Source organism: Nannobrachium achirus (genome assembly GCF_963921795.1).
Source record: "Nannobrachium achirus genome assembly, chromosome: 1".
NCBI lineage: Eukaryota > Metazoa > Chordata > Actinopteri > Myctophiformes > Myctophidae > Nannobrachium > Nannobrachium achirus.
This window is the reverse complement of record NC_137810.1, coordinates 23,578,439-23,601,128: the sequence shown is the minus strand read 5'-3', so window position 1 is coordinate 23,601,128 and position 22,690 is coordinate 23,578,439. Positions and strand designations below refer to the sequence as shown.

Here is a 22,690-nt window from a genome sequence, read left to right as displayed (position 1 = left end):
CAAAACCTCCTTTTGTGCAAACGCATGCACACACACACACACACTTGCATGTAGGGGTGGGCGATATGGTGATAATTATTGTTGAGACGATACAATGTGTCCACGATATGCCTTTTCAGAGGTATCGTATATATCGTGATACAATTGAGGGAGCCTTGTAAATACAGAGATTCATTGCAGATTTCAATTTGAACCTGCATTTTGGTCAAAATCATCAGTTCTCAAACTTTCAAATGTCAAGGTCTCCACTTAACTCTGACAGTATACAAATGAAACCAAATGGACCCGTAAGGGTCCATTTGGTTTCATTTGTATACTGTCAGAGTTAGATACTTGTAAAGTTCAATTTAGACCTCCCAAAAGGGACACAGAGAGTCTATTTTTTTGTCAAGTAACTTGAAAAATAACCATATAAACCACTTTAAAAAAGAATTGTGATAAAATCGTGTATCGTGATACAGCTTGGGAAAATATTGTGATATTGTATTTTTCCATATCGCCCACTCCCACCCCTACTTGCATGTATCCTCCCATTACCGGATGTGCGCGTGTATTTGGTAAAAAAAAAAAACACATCCCCTGTTCGTTCTGTAACCATCTCTCTCTCTCCCTCTCTCACACACACACATCCGCAGAGCGGCAGTATATTTTGGTCTCTCTGCGTTTTACGCTGACTTGTTTGCGGGCGGCAGATAGATTGATGCGGAGGAAGGCGCACATTGGGTCGGGGGGAGGGGGGGGGGGGGGGTTGTTCGGCGGAGGAAAATTAGAATATGATTAATACCGCAACATTACCCCCAGCCGCAACAGGTAATAACGGCCCCATCCGCTCCCCTTCGCCAGCTCCGTGCGCACACACACACCCGTAATTGACTCATTTATCATCGCCAGCCAGTTGAGGAGAAGAGGGACAGAGGGAGGGGTGGGGAGAATGGAGGCATGGAGGGAACGGAGGATTAAATCCCCCAACACACCCCCACCCCTACCCTATAGATTTTATTACAGTGGAATTGCCTCTTGGCACAAGTCACCAAGTCACTCGCTGGAGGGCTATCTGAGAACTGACTGGCTGCCACCTTCTTTGTGTGCGTGTCCGTACGTGTGTGTGTGTGTGTGTGTACGCGCATATGCGTGCGTATGTTCACCGAGACTTAAACTTGGGATGAGAAAGGAGTAAGACAGACAACCCACTCCCTCTCTCTCTCTAACGCGCGCGCGCGCGCACGCACACGCACACGCACACGCACACACACACACACACACACACACACACACACACACACACACACGTAAGGAGTCTGAGGACTATCCCAATTTCTCCCTCACCACAATCATTAACTTAATCCCAACCTGAACCTTCTAACCGTAACCTGAAAACTGAGCTTCAAATACAACATCCGTCAAAGAGTGACGGCTAGCCTCGATTTTCTTCTTTCCATCTTCTATATCAATCTTTTGTCTTTTTCCCGCAGACATCCCTCCCAACAAAGCACATGAACACACACTCACATACACACACAGTTGACAAAACCTTGAGATGAAGACTCCTATTGCCTTAGAGCAATTATATTTGGTGTTTAAATATATTTGCCATCATCTTTATGACAACCTGAAGCTTAAAGATTGATTAAAGTGATGACATCTTATAATATTAGGCTATTTATAGACAACAGCAGCCAGGAGGTACATTTGCCATACTCACACAATGACCAAAATGGTCATTAAAAGGTGGGGTAAGTGATACGGTTTGGTTAAAACTAAAATGTTTTGTTAAAGGTTAAAGCACTAGAGCAGGGTTCCCCAATAACACTAGTATGTTGTCGGCTCGTATCTCCAAATGTGCACGTTCTTTCGCAAATCATACAAGGCCGTCACACAAAAGTAGTGAAAACAGCAGATCTACAAGCACACAACGCCTCACACCCGCGAGGCGTTGTGTGCTTGTAGATCGGCTGTTTTCACTAGTTTAAATAATTAAAAAAAATTCATTCAAAACGGTTTTGGACATACAAGATTTTCACCCGACAACGACGATATCTGAACGGTCGCTGGAGTAGCAGGAACGCCGCCGTCGCCCCCTGCAATGTTGTGGCCCTCGGCTTGGTACCCTAGACATAATTCGGCCCTTGGGGAAAACTAACTGGGGAACCCTGCACTAGAGTAACGAAGTCATGACGTCACTTGCTCATCCCCGAGTTCATGGAAGTAATTTCTCTATGGAGAATAACATTAGATCATCTTAAAATCGTCTCATAGAAGCATTGTGGTCCAAAAATAAACAAACTGTCTCTGCGAAATTGTCGGGGAGGTGGCTCTGTATTGTTTATGATAGTCAGTCACTCATATTTGATAAAGTCTGTTTCTGGTGAAAATGTAACTAATTCGTGACAGTAACATTAACGTTTTCTCACCATCCGTGGATTCTTCATATCCATATGAGTCAAACCGCTGAGATCATTTGTTTATGTTTGGAACACAGTTCTTATATGACGCGATATGGCAGGAATTCAGAATGGGGGGGAAAGAAACGTGAACGTGAACTGTAAACATATTTTTTTTAATACATTTTCAGGTGGGTGGCCAATATTGAGCCAATCAGGAGAGAGTACCCATTTATCAGCTTCGTTGCTTTGTGTCATCAGTTCCAAATTCACTTTTTTATCCTGTGCCTAGTGTGAGTTCTCTCTCTTGATAAAAATCCGTATCCCGACCTGAAAATGCATTTTAACTCATTGAATGCCCTTTTCAAGATGGCCGCCAAGTACCAGGATGCCACGTTCTTAAATTTCTAGTGCACGGATAAATTTTTTGTGCACGGATCGTGCACGCCCATGCAACATATATGCACCATATGTGTAGTACTTTTTAACAGCTTTCAAACAAAAAAATCTGCTTGGAAATCCGTTCAGGCATTCATGAGATAGAAGCCTTCAAAGTCAGACAAAACAAACACTGCCACCTTCCTAAATTTCTAGTGCACGGATCAATTTTTAGTGCACGGATCGTGCACGCCCATGCCTAGATCATGCACCATATGTGTAGTACTTTTTAACAGCTTTCAAACAAAAAAATCCGCTTGGAAATCCGTTCAGGCATTCATGAGATACAAGCCTTCAAAGTCAGACAAAACAGCCATTTTTGACATTTTGAAAGATGTGTTTGTTATGGGGCTAAACATGCAATTTCGCAATTGCGATCATGCCTAATACATTTGAGGCATTTTTAGATTTTTTTTTATAAATGGCTTCCAAAATGGCTTCCAACTCGGGAAACTCGGGCTGTGGCAGCCTGGGACTACTGTTATAACTCGGGAAACTCGGGCCTTGGCAGTCAATGAGTTAAATATCGTTTTCTTTATTTATAGTTGCACAGTATGACAAACAGGAAACAGGGAGAGAGAGTTCGAGAGAGTCAGGCAGCAAAGTTTGTCGGGAAGGGGATTCGAACCCGCCAAACGCCGTCAGGCTACATTGTAGCCTAGATGCCAGCCGTCCGGCCAGCCGCCGGAAATGCATTTTCTGTTTAATCAATAGCTGGAGGGACACGGAGACCCCTATTACTGAACAAACACACTATACCAATGAGTACTATCAGTATATAAAGTAATTTCACACACACACACACACACACACACACACACACACACACACACACACACACACACACACACACACACACACACACACACACACACACACACACACACACACACACACACACACACACACACACACACACACACACACACACACACACACACACACACACACACACACACACACACACACACTAAATGGCTGCTCTTACTTATGGTCAATTTTAGATGCTGTAAAATGGCTGATCCCTTAGAAGAGTTGTGTATGTACACTGCTACTGTATGCACCCATGTGCACACAATAAAACCCACTAGTCTACCTCGAGACCGACCACCTTTTCAACTATGGAACAGCAGGTGGCTTTATGATTAAATACCAAGAAATACAGTGGAAAAGTCAATGAATCGACATCACCAATATACATATTTTGTTGTTTTTGGAGCAACATTAAAAAAATTTTAACCGTCATCTGAATACACACATGCAATGTACAGTACATTTCATTGGAATCAGTCATACTCAAGACGGCAAAAGCTATTCTCTAGAAATGGTCTTCAACAAATGAAAATGACTGCACGCGCGCATTGTGCATGCACGTGTGTAAGCAGGCAGGTGCGTGTACTAGGTGTGTGCGCAGCCTACGAAAAGTTTGTGTGTCTCCTGTGTCATTATGTGACTGCAGGAGCATAAAAGAGGTGGGGGGAGAGGGGGAGTAGAAACGGGGGGAAAGAGGGAGGGGGCAAGGGAAGGACAGGACAGCGGTGAGCAGGCAGTGAGTATTTCATGTAGAAATGATTGCCTGTAATAATTAGTCCTTGGCTCAGCAGCATTCAGAGTGAGAGAGAGGGGGGGAGAGAGGGAGAGGGAGAGAGAGAGAGAGAGAGAGAGAGAGAAATCAAGAAATGATGTTTGTGTGAGACGAGTGAACGAGTGAAAACAAGAGAGCAACAATAAGAGTGGGGCAAGCAGCAGAGAAAGAAGCGAGACGCGTCCGTGTGTGTATGTGTGACACACACAGAGAGAGAGAGAGAGAGAGAGAGAGAGAGAGAGAGAGAGAGAGAGAGAGAGAGAGAGAGAGAGAGAGAGAGATGGGGGGGTGCATGCACTACGGTGGGCTCGGTTCCTCCAATCTCTTCCTGGCGGTGACAGCAGATAAGATGATCAGCCGAACGCGCTACAAATCTGCAGGCTGCCAGCCTTTAGACAGCTCTGTCAGTGCTGCACCGCTACTCAATTCACATGCACGCACGCACGCACGCACACACACACACACACACACACACGTGTGCAGGGACATGTGCACATGCATACATATAGACTTGGAGCACATTAACACACACACACACTACAGTACATGCAATTATAGCCCTTGCACAGGTACGCACACACACAAATCGAATTGCACGTATTTAGGCATGTACACGGCGCACACACACACACACACACACACACACACACACACACACACACACACACACACACACACACACACACACACACACACACACACACACACACACACACACACACACACACACACACACACACACACACACACACACACACACACACACACACACACACACACACACACACACACACACACACACACACACACACACACACAATTATAGCCCTTGCACAGGTACGCACACACACAAATCGAATTGCACGTATTTAGGCATGTACACGCACACACACACGTTCTGGGAGTACACATGTAGACACACTGGCTTACACACCTAAACAGACACGCGCACTCGCTAATGAGCACATGCGCGCACACACACGCAGTCAGCATCTAATTAAGAAGCTGTACTCTGTAGAAATGTGCCGACTGCCTTGTTAAGCTCCAGCATGAGTTAGACTGGGCAACTGGGTATTGTTAAGACTCCCGTTTCAACGTGCATTCTATTTAACAATACAGCTCTTTAAGCATTCTTTTTTTTTTTCTTTTTTTTTTGCAAAAACACATTTCATGTACTGCTTTTCACACACAATTATAGATTTTTCCTCCTCCCACTCATATGAGCAGCAGGACAACATGGCTGGAGTGTCAATAGGATCAATAACATATTGATCCCATTGATTGGTTTTCTACCTCTCAAGAAATTCAAGAAATAGAATTGCTTGTAGATTGGGACGCGTGGGTCCTGCAGGGGGACAGTTGTTACTCACCACTAGGGATGGGAACGATACACGATATTATTGTTTATCGTGATAAAAAACACTCACAATAATCGTATCGTGGAGATTTCATTTATCGTGATATCTTCCTCCGTCATGCACTGGGATCAATTCACCTTTTATTTGCAGAGCTGCATATCCGGTACCACTTAAACCCTTTGTAATTGGTAAAAAGGTACTAACAATATACGTACTTGATGCAGTCTTTTTTTTTAGTCGCTATCAAATGTCCTTGCCAAAAAATAGCCGATCTACAAGTGTGAACTTGTAGATCTGCTATTTTTTTGGCAAATGTTCCGTCCCAGGATAATAGATTTTGATTATCGTGATAAAATCGTAAATCGCGGTTTCTTTTGTCACAATAATCGTGATATGACATTTTCATATCGTCCCATCCCTACCCACCACCACCACACTGGGGTTTCAATCCTCTGCCTGGTTGGGTAAGCCAACACACACAACTGTTCATGGGTGGGAACACCACTAGAGACAGATAAAAGGTTGGGTGTTCCTATGCATGTTTAACATCATTTGAAACTCCTCGCTGTCAGGTGGAAAGAAGCGGCCGGCGACGCCAAGTGTACCGGAGGAGGAGACCCATGCCTGTCACTTCCAAGACCAACAAATAGGGGTCAACAACAATGAAAGGGACTCCAGGGAATTGGAACGACTATATAAAAAAAGTGGTTGTACATAGACAGTTTCAGGTTGTAAACAATTAACACCACTCTTGAACGTTTAAACATTTGTACACTTCCAAGCTACCAAGAGCATGTGCCGTCAGTTGGCTCGCCCACGAAAAAAAAGTCCATACAAATTTGTATTCATTATGCATTATTTTAAATTAGCCAACGGTGTTTACAGCCGACAGGATGTTGACAAAGGTTTGCACATTTCCTAACAACAACAGACTGCTGACATCGTCTATGGTGCTTGCTCGCCTAGGAGAGTGAGTAACTGCTGAAAGTCCTAGTTTAAATATGGAAATGCATACCAGTGGGGAGACGACAACTCACAAACGCACGGCATGCGATAGGAGCGCTGGTGTTTGGGGAGCAGTGTGGTGGCGGTGGCTGTGCCAGTGTCGTGCCTTTGAACCACCGGGGCCATTTAGCCCCCTCCAGGTGTGAGGATGTTCATTTTACATCTCATTAACTATTAATGAGCTTTGCCTCTCTGTTCAGCTGTGGTGCTGGAAACACTCACCCTCTCCTCTCTCTCTCTCCCTCTCTCCATCCACATTCATGTCACTCCCTTCTTCAAACACACACCCACACACACCCCCCCCCCACACACACACACACACACACACACACACGAGACCCACCCAGCTCGCATGTGTAGTCTTTCATCATCATCTCCCAAGGGTGTGTACAAACACACGCACACACTAGACAAAGCTAGGATGTTGTTGTCACAATAGCAGACCAACCCTACTCTTCCCTACTGCCTGGTTGGCCTCGATTGTTCAAGTGGTTTGGCATTCGTTCAGTGCATTTACTTTTTTTTATCTTAATTCAGGATTCAGATCATAAATGAAACTGTCCGTTCAAACAAAATGCGAAGTCCAATAGGTGGAACTGGCATTGATTAATCATATATTTAAGTTTTGCTTAGTATCAATCAAGTCCACCTAATATATCTACAGGAAGTCTGGAAGTTTATATTGACACGGTCTTGGTGCTGGTGGGAGGAAAACATAAGAAATGGCTGGATTAAAAACAAGATTTTTACTAAATTCACTTGTGTGATGTGGGGAAAATGCAGAATCACAATCTATGCACTGTGGAAGTGCCTTCTCTTTTGACCTCCTTTGCAGTACTCGGTACTTGGTAGTGATTTATCTCATGCTGGCAACTCGATTATAATTAGTTTGTTGTGATACATTAGTTAGAGTAAATGCTATTTTGTAATCTTAAAACTTTTGATTATGACATCATATCATTTATGTGTATGTGTACACGGATCTCCATACATAGAGATCTGTGTTCATTTTTTTGGCTGACACACACAAAGTTAAACGTAGGAGTGATTTGCAGCGCAAAAAAAAGATTTTACTGCAAATATTAACCAGACAGGTATTTGCCAGCTAGCTCTGCACCACAAGTAACCAGATAGGCTGTATGTGTGTGAGCATAGTCTCATCTCACAAACCACAATACCAATTTGAATCAGGGCCAACTCTCTTGTACACTCTGCCAGTAGGACATCATTCCCTGAATAGTTTTCTCATGTTGTGAAGAGTTTTTGTGAATATCTTTCACATGTTTGCCTCATCTTCCCTCCATATGTGGTCAAGAATTACATCATCAGTATGGCAAGAGATTCAACAGGGAATGTCGTCATTAGACCCTGTCATTTTTTAAGATAATTCTTTTTAACATTAATTGCGACCGTCAGGTCGCATTTACTACCAAAACCTCCACCGGCTGTCTGTCTGTCTGTCAGTCAGTCAGTCTGTCCGTCATGTCACACTTTTCCCCAACTCATATCTCCGCCACCGTTGCCCTAAGACATGCCAAACTTTGCACACACACTCCTTGCCTGCCAATCCACAACCTCCACCTCTCACGTCATACGGGCAGCCATAGTTACACCTGGAATGTTGAATCTCCATATATGGAGATAACCTACGCATCACACAAAGTCTGACCTCACCAGCCCATACTTGGGCATGGACGACTTATATCTCCATATACGGAGATGGCCATATATGGAGATACGATGACATCACAGAGTCCACAGCTGATGATGTGGCGTGATGTCATACAATACACAAACAAGCCCTATATAAAGGGGCAATTCTCACCAGGGAAGAGAGCATTCCCCACTAGCTGAGTATCTTAAGATGGTTGGATGTGATAAGCTATAAGCTTAGTTGATCCTGGCGATAAGGTCTGAGTCGAGGAATGCTCTCTTCCCTGGTGAGAATTGCCCCTTTATATAGGGCTTGTTTGTGACATCACGCCACATCATCAGCTGTGGACTCTGTGATGTCATCGTATCTCCATATATGGCCATCTCCGTATATGGAGATATAAGTCGTCCATGCCCAAGTATGGGCTGGTGAGGTCAGACTTTGTGTGATGCGTAGGTTATCTCCATATATGGAGATTCAACATTCCAGGTGTAACTATGGCTGCCCGTATGACGTGAGAGGTGGAGGTTGTGATATTTGTGGAGATAAGCAACCAATTATCTCCCGATTAGGGAGTCTTACTGGTATATTGTTGCTGTCGGGCCAAAACCAGCAAACTAAATTTTTGAGGTTTTAGATTTTTGTCATAAATCAGTGCTATTTAACACCCTGATCTGTGTTAAAAAAAAATACAACCAATGGAAAGTAGTAAAAAGCGCTTTGGCCCAAAACGTCCTAACTCAATTGGATCCTCACACTTTCCACTCCACCGTGACCCGTTTGGCCCACTTTTATTCATAAATCCGTGCTATTGAACACCTTTACGTTTGTGTGTTGGTTAAAAAAGGTACTCCAACCTTCACTTGAGGCTTGATGTTTTCAAATTTTCTGGAAAATGAACATTTTGGAGAAAGCTGGTTATGGCCCGACAGCAGAGATATACGACAGACATTTGCGTTAAAAAAAAGACAGAAGAGATCATTTTTGGTGCACCACAAGATACACACAGATATCCCAGTACTATTCATGGTGAACAGATCAACCAGGCATGTTCGTATACATACCTCGGAGTAGTAATAGACAGATTGAATCAGTGTGTAAGAAAACAAAGCAAAGAATATACTTCCTTTGCAGTTTAAGCTCATTTGGTGCTAGTAGACAGATTCTTCTTTTGTTTTTCACTTCTGTCATTATGAGTGTTCGTCAGTACTGTATGACCACCTGGTATGGATGCTTGTCTGCAGCCCTAAAGTCACAACTGCTGCAACAACTGAACAGTTGTTCAAAGATAGTTGGACAACCACTTCAGAGGCTATATACATCTACGTATGATAACAGCATTCTAAGGTTAGCAAGAAATATTACCTCTAACAATAGCCATGTGTTGCATAGAGAATATAGGTTGCTGCCTTCAGGAAGGAGATACGGTGTCCCAGCATACAATAAGGTCAGACTAAAAAGGTCCTTTGTCCATCAGTCGACTTTAAGGCTTAATCAAGAGTTTGGCCAGAGGTAGGCTAGGCGGTGGGCATTGCTCCGGTCTCTATTATCCTTACGTATGTAATCCTGTCTTGTTCATTTGTTGTTTATGTTTGTATATATGTTTTCGCATACATGGCTGCTGTGTCACAAGACACATTTAACTCATACAGTGCCTATCCCGAACTAGTTCGGGATATTCGGGATCAAAAACAATTTTTTATTTGCTATTTTACTTACCCCGAGCTGCTTGGAGCAACGTGGGTGGTCCCGGCTCGCCCAGCGCTCACCAACGAGAGACGCTAGATGCTCCGACGATTTATTCCATTGAAAATGGTTTAAAATAAAGTTTAGACCCCCCCCAATGTTCACCCAATGTTCATTGTAGGCGGCGCGACGTATTCCAGGGTGCCTATCCCGAACTAGTCCGGGATATTTAATGAAATGGAATAAAATGATAAGAGGCCTTCTGAAGCCTGGCCTGATTTTTCTAGCTACTAGCCGAAAGCTAGCAACGTCCCGGCCGGACGTTATTTGCGAACGAAATCGCCAATCTCCGCCTAATCCAATGAAAGACCACATCTTTGAAGGCTTATATCTCTGGATTGTGTCTTTAGGGAAGCGGCGCGAGGTTTATTTACGGCGAAATCGCCCAAAAATGATCTTTTAGATGACAAAATGGGAATAGCCATTCTGTTAGCATTATCATCCGGGACATTTCCATGACGTGCATGAACGTGAGCACGTGAGGTCCTGGAAGGTGAGGTCCTGGAAGCTAAAGCGCTCGCCTATGAGAGATGCGCTGGCATTCTATGGCCCCTAGAGGGCGCTGGCACTCAATGAGTTAATTGTGAACTGACAATAAAGTACTATATCATATCATATATTGTAATGGACAATGGTGACTCTCTTCAAATTTGGTACCAGGGAAGCATCAGCAAACTCTCAGTGGCCATTTAATGCCATACGAAATTACGAACTTCAGGGGATTTTTTGGTCAGCTCTTCTGCAATGCTTTGGCAACCTGGCTAGAATGGACCGTATGTCAAATCCCGCCCCATTTTGCTCTTGTTACTAGGTGGGACGAAAAAACCAGGGCAGATTCTTTTATAATGGAAAATAGAGAGCGAAAGCGCAGTGCATCTTGGGTAGGAATCTGACAGCCAGCCTATAATTCCACTGCATAATAGGCTGGCTGTCGTAATTCTGCCCATTTAAAATATATGTACCCAATCGAAACTCTTAGTTACATTAATAAGGTTCATGTGAACTAGTCTGTTGAAGCTTATTCATTATAATGATCGAAATCGCTATGACCGCGCAGCGCCGTAATGCACGCTGGCCGTGCTCCACATCACGGCACCGCGGTGAAGACTGAAGAGAGATTCTCCCACTGCATAACTCCACCCCCGGTAGCGAAAAGTGAATGTTGTGTTCTGGTTGGCCAGTCAGGGAGTCTCAGGGACCAATCAGAAGGCTGACAAACGGTCTATTGTGCACCGCAGTTCATGGCTATCTATCAATTATGTGAAACTTGCACAATGTATTGTACAGTGCTGATCAGCCTCAGGTCTGTCTCAATAAATGTCAAGATTGCATTCAGTTATGTCATTTTCTTTCCCAGACAATCCAGAGTTCTTTGGCTTTGTGTTGTTGAGGCCAGTGCCAATGCAGTGAGTCTGTTATGTATAATATATGCTGTCTGTGCGTCAGTCAGTCAGTCAGTCCGTCAGTCCGTCAGTCACACTGTTGCCCTGCTCATATCTCCACAACCGTTGACCCGATCCATGCCAGATTTTGCACACACACTCCTTGACTGCCAAACTACAACCTCCAAGGATCCCCGGAGCCCCAGGGACCCCCAGGTCACTCCTTGCACACACTCCTTGCGTGCCAAACTACAACCTCCAAGGACCCCCGGAGCCCCAGGGACCCCCAGGTCCCTGGGGGACCCCCAGATGTAAAAAATGACCAAATGTGCAAAAATGACCAAATGACCACCCCAACGGGGCTGCTCGCGGGGAATTCCCGGGGACCACCGACTCCTGGTGCTCCAGAACGGATGCAAAAGTGGTGGCGCCCCCAGTGGAGGACCCCCTGCCACTGCAGCGCACATAAAATGCAGTAACTCGGGCTAGGATGGTCCGGGAGAGCCGGGGCCGGTACCTATTCGTCCGCCAAGGCAACGCGGAGACCCCACCCCTCATTTCTCACATGGCCCTATTCTAGCGCCACCTTCAGGCCGATTTTTAAAACACATTTTTGGACACTGCTCCTACAGTTTTTGCCCTAAAATCACGAATATCACTACACAGCATGTCTACACTCATGTCATCAACATGGATCAGGAAGATTTGGGAAAAACAAATTTTTGCCCTATTTGTGGAGATAAGCCACCTACGGTCGCTTATCTCCCGATTAGGGAGTCTTACTGGTATATATCATCTTAGCCATTTTATCTAGTTAACCAAGAGAGCCAAACAGATAATTCAAGTGATTTTCCAAGTTTGTAGTAGAATGATGTCAGTTTCACTTTATATGCGTATATAACTGGCACTGCACTTTTAAGGATCATCATCATTAGCAATCTTAAAACGCTTCCAACCTGGCGATTTCAATGTAGACACCTTCCAGTGTCATGACTAACCCAGAAACCCACATCCATGTAAATAACCTCACTCCAGTGATGATGTCTTGATGGAGCACCGAGGGGAAGCATCAACAACAACTCTGTGAACACCCAGAAAATGAACACACTAAATACAGTGTTAACTAGAAGGTAGACACGGAGGGAGGAGCTTGTTGGACACACACACACACAGCATGGGTCTCTGTGTGTGTGTGTGTGTGTGTGTGTGTGTGTGTGTGTGTGTGTGTGTGTGTGTGTGTGTGTGTGTGTGTGTGTTACTTAGTAGCTGAGCAGAGAGGAGTGGAGGAGCTCTCAAGTGCTGAGTGGCAGCATGTTAGTGCCAAGTGGAGAGAGAGACACACACAGGCAAATGCCAGTCATACAGCATGCGTGTGCGTGCGCGTGCGTGCGTGCATGTGTGTGTGTGTGTCGCACATTCCACTGGGCTAACCTCTGCTTGTGTGTGTGTGTGTGTGTGTGTGTGTGTGTGTGTGTGTGTGTGTGTGTGCGTGCGTGCGTGCGCGTAGGGAGAATTACAGTAATGAGAGCTCTGTGTCAGCAGCTCCTCCTGTCTCCCCTCAGTCTGCTGATTACAGCCTGTTTAAATAACAGCATCCAGCGCACGCACGCGCACACACACACACACACACACACACACACACACACAGGAAGACGACGGCACAAGAGGTGATCCACCCATGTCACTTTGATTAATTAACACTTTCCCATCCCAAGCTTCACTTAGCCATCTTTCCCGTTGCCCTTCAATACACGTACCCACACACACACACACCCACACCCACACACACACACACACACCACACACAAACAGTTACACATCAATCAGATGCACCCAAGAGACACACATTTAGAAAACACAGCCTGCCACCCACCTACAGTACACACACACACCTCATCAGTGCTAATCTCCTTGCCACAGTCTTTTTCCTTTCGTCTAATCCAACATCTATCAGAATGCAGCCACCTTCCACGCAGCCAAAATACACAACTAAGCCCTGCCATTTATAGACCCCAGTTATCTGTGTGTGTGTGTGTGTGTGTGTGTGTGTGTGTGTGTGTGTGTGTGTGTGTGTGTGTGTGTGTGTGTGTGTGTGTTTTCCTTGCAGTGTGATTAGTGGGAGGAGTCTGGTTACAAGAGGTGTAGTCTATGCGTCCACGTTTTTCCCAATGACCCTAAGCGTGACGGTGGGGGCACGGGGGGCTGCAAGGGAAAGGGGCGCTTGTTTTCGGTGATGACAGAGGCACGCAGTCTCAGGCGACCATGAGCCATGTGAGACACCGTGTCGAGCGTTGCGATGGTCGCATGAGCCGTATCAGCACCGTTACCGAGTTATGTGCCGTTATGGACAGAATAGTAAATCTTCGCCCCCCTAACTTTCGGCACCTCCGCGTGGTCCAAGTGAACACAGTGAAGCGCTCACTTGCTCCTTGCCCACCACTGGCCCCCACCGTTGTGCTTAGGTTCCTTGGGAAACGCCAGGTCACGTAGTCTATACAGTAAAATACTGAGTAGCCATTTGTAACTCTGAGAGTGTGCAAATGGAACCAAAAAGGACGGTTGTAAAATTGAGGATTTCACAGTGTGAGATTGGATGTGGCCCAATCATCTGCCTAACCAGGACCAAGGATAATCTCATGTTTGTGGGTCCACAGTTTGTGATCCGTCCTGTGCTGTTGAGAACCGTTTTAAAGATTTTTTTACACAGCGTGGGCGAAGGCCAAGCCATCTAGAACAGAGTTTGTCAGTATGTATTAGGGCTGGGCTAATTGCAACATATCAATATTATATTGAAATAGTGATCAGACTAGATATCGTCTGGGATTTTGAATATCTAATATTGTTACAGGTGTAAGTGTTGTCTTTTCCTGGTCCTTAATCACTTATGTCCCATTTTATTCTTTATCATATTGTGAAATGAGTCTAATTTGTGACATCCCGGCTAATAGCTACATATTTTATATGGCAGCGATATCATTATTATACTTTTATTTTTATTCTTTTGTTTCCAAGACACAGAGTCTATGACTTGAAAACCCCAGCATCCCTATGCTGGGCATGTCATAATAGGCAAACATTCAGCAAAAACATTTGCCGAAAATAGCAGATCTACAAGCTTGCAGATCTACAAGTGTTGTGAGCTTGTAGATCATCTATTTTAAGCGAAGAGATTTGGTGTAGAGGGAGAAAAGGATTAGACAAAGTATAGCCCCTGGGAGACATCGGTCATGTACAATATTTGAGTGTTTAACCACTTTTGCTAAAGGAGTGGTTGAACAAACTCGCTTGATACACTAACTTCTATGTTAATAACAATTTTACCTTATATTAACCCCTTAAAACCGGGAAAGCGTCGGGTGGTTTTACAAGCTCACAGCTTGAATTACAAAATTAGTTTGAGAACCACTGGTTTAGAAGGCATTTGTAGAATTGGCCTCAGGTTAAAGACCTACACCTGTTACTACACGCCTATAACCTATTTTTAGATTAGTGGTTATTTCTGTACACTAATTACCAAAGAGCCACATCATGGATTCCGGTCCCCTCCAGGGCCATTCACTCAGGCCAAATAACCATCTGACTATCACATGAGAGAAAACAGGAATTATCTCTATAAAGAGATTAGAACAAATTGTTGCACAACAGTTGCATTAAATCACAGTCTAAGTAATCCACAGTCTGTCCAATCTGTCATCCCTGAAAGACTTCTGGGCCGCTGGAGAAGCCAAACACAGTTAAACTTTCTTGGAACCAGAAGGCCTACAAGAACAATGCACTGAGACTTTACTGTGCAAATTAGCTGGGAGGTGGTGACTATAATTACTGACTCATATCTCTCTCTCTCTCTCATAAAGACTACCATCTTTCTCCTTTAATCTCTTCATTCAATCATTGTTTATCCAGTTTAGCTTGGTTCTCAGTAACAGGGCTTGGTGATAGGGCAGCATTCCAGGTGTTTTTGTAAGAAGAGGTGTGACACTGAACCCTTGCCAGATGAACTGATCACTCCAGATCTGCCAACAAGATCCTAGTGGGTAGGGAGATGGGGGCAGTGGAAACACCAGGTTCTGATGACCTTGGTAAAGTCCAACGTGTGCCAGCCTAGTCACACTTAAGTGTTATAACAAGTAAGTAATTCAGTCTGAAAATGCGTGTGCGACGAATCAGTGGACTAATGCCGAACAATATGGATTTCAGTACTGTATCAAAAGAAGCTAATCTTGGCAATAGAAATAGATCATGGATGGCATTCAAAGCAGAAGCACACATTTGGAAGCACTGATAAACGCAAACACAAAGTTGAGCAACTGGCTAAAATGCATGCAAAAGTCACACGGAAGAGGAAAGCTAGCGTAGCCCCAGACAGCACCTATTAATAATGGGCCATCAGAAAGGTACAATCAGGATGAGTTTCAAGGTAGGAGCGGGCCAGCATGCTATACCCCCACAAGCATTGTGTCATTGAGGACTGCTGGGACCGGGGAGCTAATCTGTGCTGCTGCTGTGTGCAAATGAAAGCGATAATGATGGTGGCGGTGATGGGGCTATCCAAAGGTATGCATGGAATCAGACGGGCTCGGCCAAGTCTCCATATTGTTTGGACTGGAAGCCTTTGAGCTGGGGGCCGAAAGGACTGGACACACACACACACACACACACACACAGACACACACACACACACGCACGCACTCACACACACACTCACGCCAGGGTGTGTGTGTGTGTGTGTAGTGTGGAGGGGCTGGAGGTTTGGGTTGTACAATAGGAGTTGGAGGGTAGACAGAGAGGAGGGGGAAGGGGGATCCTGGCCAGATGAATCAAAGCAGAACGCTGGGTGAAGAGAGAGAGAGGAAAAATACAGAGAGATGGAAAGAAAGGGAGGGGACCCTGTGAAGGTGTGCCAAGAGGAAGGAGGGAGGGGGTACGGGGGAGAAGCATGGGTCGCCACTCACCAGCACAACATTGAAAGCCATTCTGCAGACATTTCTGCACAACACACACACACACACACACACACACATTCCTATTTAGCCGCTATATTTGCATACACCAGCTCTTGTGTGTCTGTGCGCACACAAGCCATTTTACAAAAAGAAAACCTCCAATGTCCAGAAAACTTTGCCAGGAAAATGGGTCCGCCGTGCCACAATATCTCATAGCATGGCTGCACATACGCAGCACAGTGCTATAGCTATAGCCTAGATAATAATGCCCAGGAAAGGCCTGGCTCACCATTGATCTAAAGCAAAACTATGAAATCTGGACTGGAGCCTTAAGCCTCTTGCCAATCTATCGGCCTTGCACAGTAAAACCCTCAGTTGATTCAACTAGACTGTGAGTGCAAAAATGTTACACTGAGTGAACGCAGGTGTTTATCTTGTACATGTCTGTTTCTTCACGTATTTGTCTTTCTTTGAACCTTCCTCTAAGCTTGTCTTACAGAGTGGATTCAAAGATACAGAAGGAGCTGGGTGTGGGTAATGTGTATTTGAAGCATTTATATAGGATCTATTGACAGTGATTTTCAACCCTTTTAATATCAAAGACCTCCAGTTTGAATAGTAGAATCCTCTGTGTTATTTATTTATTACGTTATCTTGGGACATTTTTAAGTAATTATTTGGCAGTTGAGAGCCACAGGAAAGAGAGAGAGAGAGTAAGTGACATAAATCAAACCGGGGACTTGCTGTCGGGCATTTGAGCCCATGTGACACCACTCAGCTATGAGTGACTCAAGAGTGTACAAATGGAACCAAATGGATCCATAAGTGTCCCCTTGTTCCGTTTGTACACTTACAGAGTTACAGACCCGTCAAAGGTCCATTTGGTTCAATCATTTTGCTGGGGACCCTCCCTGAAAAAAAAGTTATTCAACTAGAAATACTGTTCCTTCGAAACAGTGTGGGCTCGCTTCCAACCCAACAAATATGATACTTTAAGGTACTGTAAGGTACAGTAACTTACAGTATTGTACTGTACCTTACTATACTGTACTGCACCTTACTGTACTGTACTGTACTGTACTGTACTGTAACTTACTGTACTTTACTGTACTCTACTGTACTGTACCTTACTGTACTTTACTGTACTCTACTGTAACTTACTGTACTTTACTGTACTCTACTGTACCTTACTGTACTGTACTTTACTGTACTCTACTGTACCTTACTGTACTGTACTGTACCTTACTGTACTATACTATACTGTACTCTACTGTACCGTACTGTACCTTACTGTACTGTACTCTACTGTACCTTACTATACTGTACTTTACTGTACTCTACTGTACTTTACTGTACTCTACTGTACTTTACTGTACTCCACTGTACCTTACTGTACTTTATTCTACTTTACTGTACTTTATTGTACTTTACTGTACTCTACTGTACTTTACTGTACTCTACTGTACCTTACTGTATTGTTTTGTACTTTACTGTACCTTACTGTACTTTACTGTACTCTACTGTAACTTACTGTACTTTACTGTACTCTACTGTACTGTACCTTACTGTACTTTACTGTACTCTACTGTACCTTACTGTACTGTACTTCACTGTACTCTATTGTACCTTACTGTACTGTACCTTACTGTACTATACTATACTGTACTCTACTGTACCGTACTGTACCTTACTGTACTGTACTCTACTGTACCTTACTATACTGTACTTTACTGTACTCTACTGTACTTTACTGTACTCCACTGTACCTTACTGTACTTTATTGTACTTTACTGTACTTTATTGTACTTTACTGTACCTTACTGTACTTTACTGTACTCTACTGAACCTTACTGTACATATTCTATGTGTTCTAGAGGTGTATATTGAGTGCATATACTGTAGGTTAACAATCCCAGATCACATCTGTCCTCCACTATGTCTATAACCAAGGCGTTCTTCTATGTGGCCACTCCAGACTGAGGAGTGGAGCATGACTTTTATTGTGTTTGTGGATCTGATTTGAAAATGCATTGGTTGTGATATCTCCCTGAAAACCAACAACAACCACTAATACGGCTGATTGTCCCTGCGGGTTCTAGGATATATACTGTAAATCCCATTGCCCGGGATCCTAAAACCTTATTCTTTTTAAGTAACATTTCTAAAACACTACAAAACATGTCTCAAAGACAAATACAAGCAAACGTCTCCACAGTAACACAGTAACAGTTGTTGTGTGTGTGTGTGTGTGTGTGTGTGTGTGTGTGTGTGTGTGTGTGTGTGTGTGTGTGTGTGTGTGTGTGTGTGTGTGTGTGTGTGTGTGTGCGTGCGTGCGTGTGCACATTGTAGATCAACTTCATAGCAGTATTAAGTGGTCCATCTATGTTTTTTATTAATAATAAAATCTGCAAAGTAACAAGTAACTGAGGCTGTCAAATGCTGTATTTATAGTAGAGTATATGTAACAAAAATGGAAAGTAGAGTAAAAGTACCTCAAAATTGTACTGTAGGTACAAGTACTTGTATATACTTGAGTAAATGTACTTGGTTACTTTGCAGCACCACAGAACAGCCAATGACAGACAGGCCTTTAATCACAGCTGTCTCAATCAGTAGAGTGGAGAGGGACATTTATAGATATTTGTAGTTTTAACTCAGAATATATACATCACAAAGCTTAGATATTTGGATCAAATCAGAGAGCAGACCTGTGTGAACGCAATGATATAGATAGCATATCTGAAGTGTGAACACTGCAGCCACAGCGCCTTAACATAAACATGGGTCTATTATCCTTCTCTCCACTCTGTCCCCACTCACTAAACTCATTGGAAATGCATTGGGTGCTTAAAGTTAAACATTTTTATTTTTTATATTTATACTACAAAACATTTCAAAACCAAGAATACAAGCACACCTGTCCTCAGTAAGCTGAACACATAAAAATTTGAATGGTGTTGAAAGGTGTAAGCGTTTAAGAGATGAATCGCGCCAAAGTTTTGAGGATACTGACTGACTGACTGATAGATAAATAATGAAGATAACATACGTGTGCTCGCCTTCCAGGCGAGCCCACAATTATGCAAGTTATTAGTCTGCCCTGTGCAACTTGTTTACGAGGCCTAACAGCCAAACAGAAATGTTGTTTTTATTCATAATGTTCAACGACAGATAAGCTATGCTGCACAATTAAATCGTTACATCGCAATTATTTGAGCGACAATGAATCTTCAAGTAAAATGTCATAATTGTGACAGCCCTAAATGAGGCTAGGACACTGAACATGCACTGCACTGACACACAAGCACCAGTGTTGATTTTGACAGCAGCAGTTTGTTTTAGTCATATTTTAGTCACCTGAAATGTTTTACTTTTAGTCTAGTTTTAGTCAACTAAATATCCTAAGATTTTAGTCAACTAAATCTAGAGTTGATTTTGCTCACAGCGCGTATTATGAGCTTTTAAATTGACTATTTTCAGAGCACAACACCGAGTGCAACCAAACGTAACACTGGATCTCTTCACCACTAGTCCTTCCCAAACATTTAGCCTAGTTTTTATTTGTTGAGTAAACTGTCAGTATTAGCCATAGTTTTAGTCATCATAGCTTAGTTTTTATTTCGTTTTAGTCAGTGAAAAAAGGTAGTCGACGAACATTTCTCGTCCTAGTTTTAGTTGACGGAATCAACAGCGAGTGAAGCACACAGTAAAACTAGAAGCAGCTTAATACCTGTGGTACTGGGTCTGCAGGAACTGGAACTCCTCCTTGATGCGGTCTAAGGTTTCTGGGTAGGTGAGTTTCAGGGACTGTGGGGTGCCTGACGCGGCCGCCGCTGCAGCCGCCGCCGCAGAGGCCGAGGTCCCTGGGGGTGGCTGCAGAGGTGCCTGAGGAGAAAAAAGAAAAAGAAATAAAGAAGCAAGTTAGGATTTAAGAAGCATCGGTTTCCCACGGATGCAGAATGCGATCAGACATTGATTTGAGATTCACTCAATGGTCATTTTAGATGCATCATTCCATATTTGTAGAGTAAAGATATGGATATTAATTTTCAGAAATTTCACATTGGAATAATAAGTCACTTAATAAGTCACTTATAAGTCACATGATTAGATTTCCACAAAAGCCGACCCTCTCATATACAGTAAAGTCGACAACTGCATTTTAACCCATTTAGGCCTAGGATTATTGAATGCTTTAACTATTGAAAAATAGCAGATATACAAGCTTGTAGATCTGCTATTTTTGAAAAGTTGTGAAAATGTGTGAAAATCTTTGAATATATCTATTTTTTAAGCGAACGTTTGTAACTAAAACTTTGCTTCTGGGGGGTCCCTGGAACTAAATATTTTGAGATGGGGGTCCATGGCCAAATAAATATCATTTTGGGGGTCCTAGACATGAAAAAGTTTGAGAACCACTGACATAGTACTAGTCTCTCAAGAACAGACTAACTGAGCTCCATTTAAGTGAAAAGGACCTTTTTGACGATGGCTATAGCCAGATTACTGACATAGAAACATAGGTTTTTCAAAAAATCTTAGAAGGATTCAAAAGACACTTATAGAATCGTGTCAAAGTTCTAATTTTCAGGATTTTTCAAAAATAGCAGATCTACAAGCTCGCAGCGCCACTCGGTGCCGTGCTGTGAGCTTGTATATCTGCTATTTTTCAATAGTTAAAGCATAAAATAATAATACACAGTACTGTGTACCCCTTCTGAATGGGTTGAATTAGGGAGCATCAATCTGTGTGTGTTTGTGTAATATCTATAAATCTATATCTAGATAGATAGAACACATAGGTCTGGCCGATATGTCATACGTTATTTTTACTTTTTTGATGACGTCTCTATCGACAATCATGCAGCCAGTGTGTCCTGATTTTAAAGCACTTTCAACCTGGTGTCTCTGTTTGGGGCAAGTCATTATAGGCGAATATTTTCAACAATAACAGATCTATAGGCTCACAATATGTTGCAACAAGGCACTGGCTATTTTGAAAAAAGGTTTCAATAAGGCTAGTGGTTGATAACATACATTTCAATTCAAGCGTTTATTTTGTATCTATAAAAAAAGATTCAGGTTTAATTTCCATTAATTCCATGAATTAAATACCAAGGATTTCCGTTGTAAATAAAAATGTAAAAGGACTCATTTGGGATGTTCCTTTTAGGCAGGGTGTTTAACTGTACTGTACTACATTTCTATTGTATTGACTATACATGTACTGTTCTCCATTTTGTCTAATAAAATAATCAATCAATCAATTTCAAGATGTTGTGGTCAAGCTCTAGTATGTGAGAATCGTAAGGGTTTCTCTAGAGTTGACTATTGCCGATACATTGTGACTTTCAACGGGCCCAGATGTACACGCCCCACGAGTTGGGACATTGCATTTGGAGATCGCCACACATCGAGCTTCATAGCCAAATGAACATGCTTGTTTAATGGCAAGTCAGGCTGGAAGCGAGACAGAGGGAAAGTAGAGGGAGAAAGGGGGGGGAAGAGTCCCATCGTGGCTGGAGACCCCTCCGCCCCTCATCTCCCCTTCTCTGCAGGGTCCAGAGCAATTAGGAGACCTCGGTTGGAGGGGTAATGCTGCGGGACAGGCAGACAAAAGCGAGCAAAAGCTGGGCTGGGGTGGGGGGCTGTCTGTCTGTCTGGCTCTCTGTCAAACTAAAGCTAAAGCTGATTGTGCCAGGGACAGACGCTTCACACCACCACCAGCACCACCAGCACAGATAAAGATGGTCTCTGAGGAAGGGAGAGGAGAACAGAGATAACGGGGAGGAGGTAGCATGAGGGTGAAAATACTTTCTTTTGTTTTGACTCAACTAATTACATTACGTAGTCATATCTTTGACTCTTAACCACTTAATGTACGATGAAGATTGAAGAGGGCTTGTAACTCGGCTATTTTTGCTTGCTTGTGTGCGTGTGCGTGTGTGTGTGTGTGTAGGGAGAAACAGCGATACAAGAGAGAGTATGTGGGGCGAGGTCCATTTTGGAAGGTCAAATATTATCTTTGAGACGAAAGGAAATACTGTTCCAGAGAAAAACAGAGGGAGGAGAGGTGAACAGAGCAAGGGGAAAGGGGTTGGGGAGGAAGATAGGGGCGGGGGGGGGGGGGGGGAAGAGAAAGGAAGGTAAGCAACAGCAAAGGGTAAAAATGTGGGCGAGAATAGATTGAGAGAGGAG

The 22,690-nt window shown here is 43.5% G+C and overlaps 1 protein-coding gene across 2 annotated transcripts in view; it reads right to left on the bottom strand.

Annotated features, from left to right (window-relative positions):
• The window catches only part of tle2a (TLE family member 2, transcriptional corepressor a), a gene marked incomplete at its 3' end in the record, with an annotated part of 61,709 nt that overhangs the window by 26,642 nt on the left and 12,377 nt on the right, over positions 1 to 22,690 (bottom strand). For both annotated transcript variants that reach the window (XM_080721879.1, XM_080721880.1), the window contains exon 2: positions 20,223 to 20,377. In XM_080721879.1, coding sequence (XP_080578005.1) covers positions 20,223 to 20,377 — 155 coding nt within the window. The remainder of the gene's footprint in view (positions 1 to 20,222; positions 20,378 to 22,690) is intronic.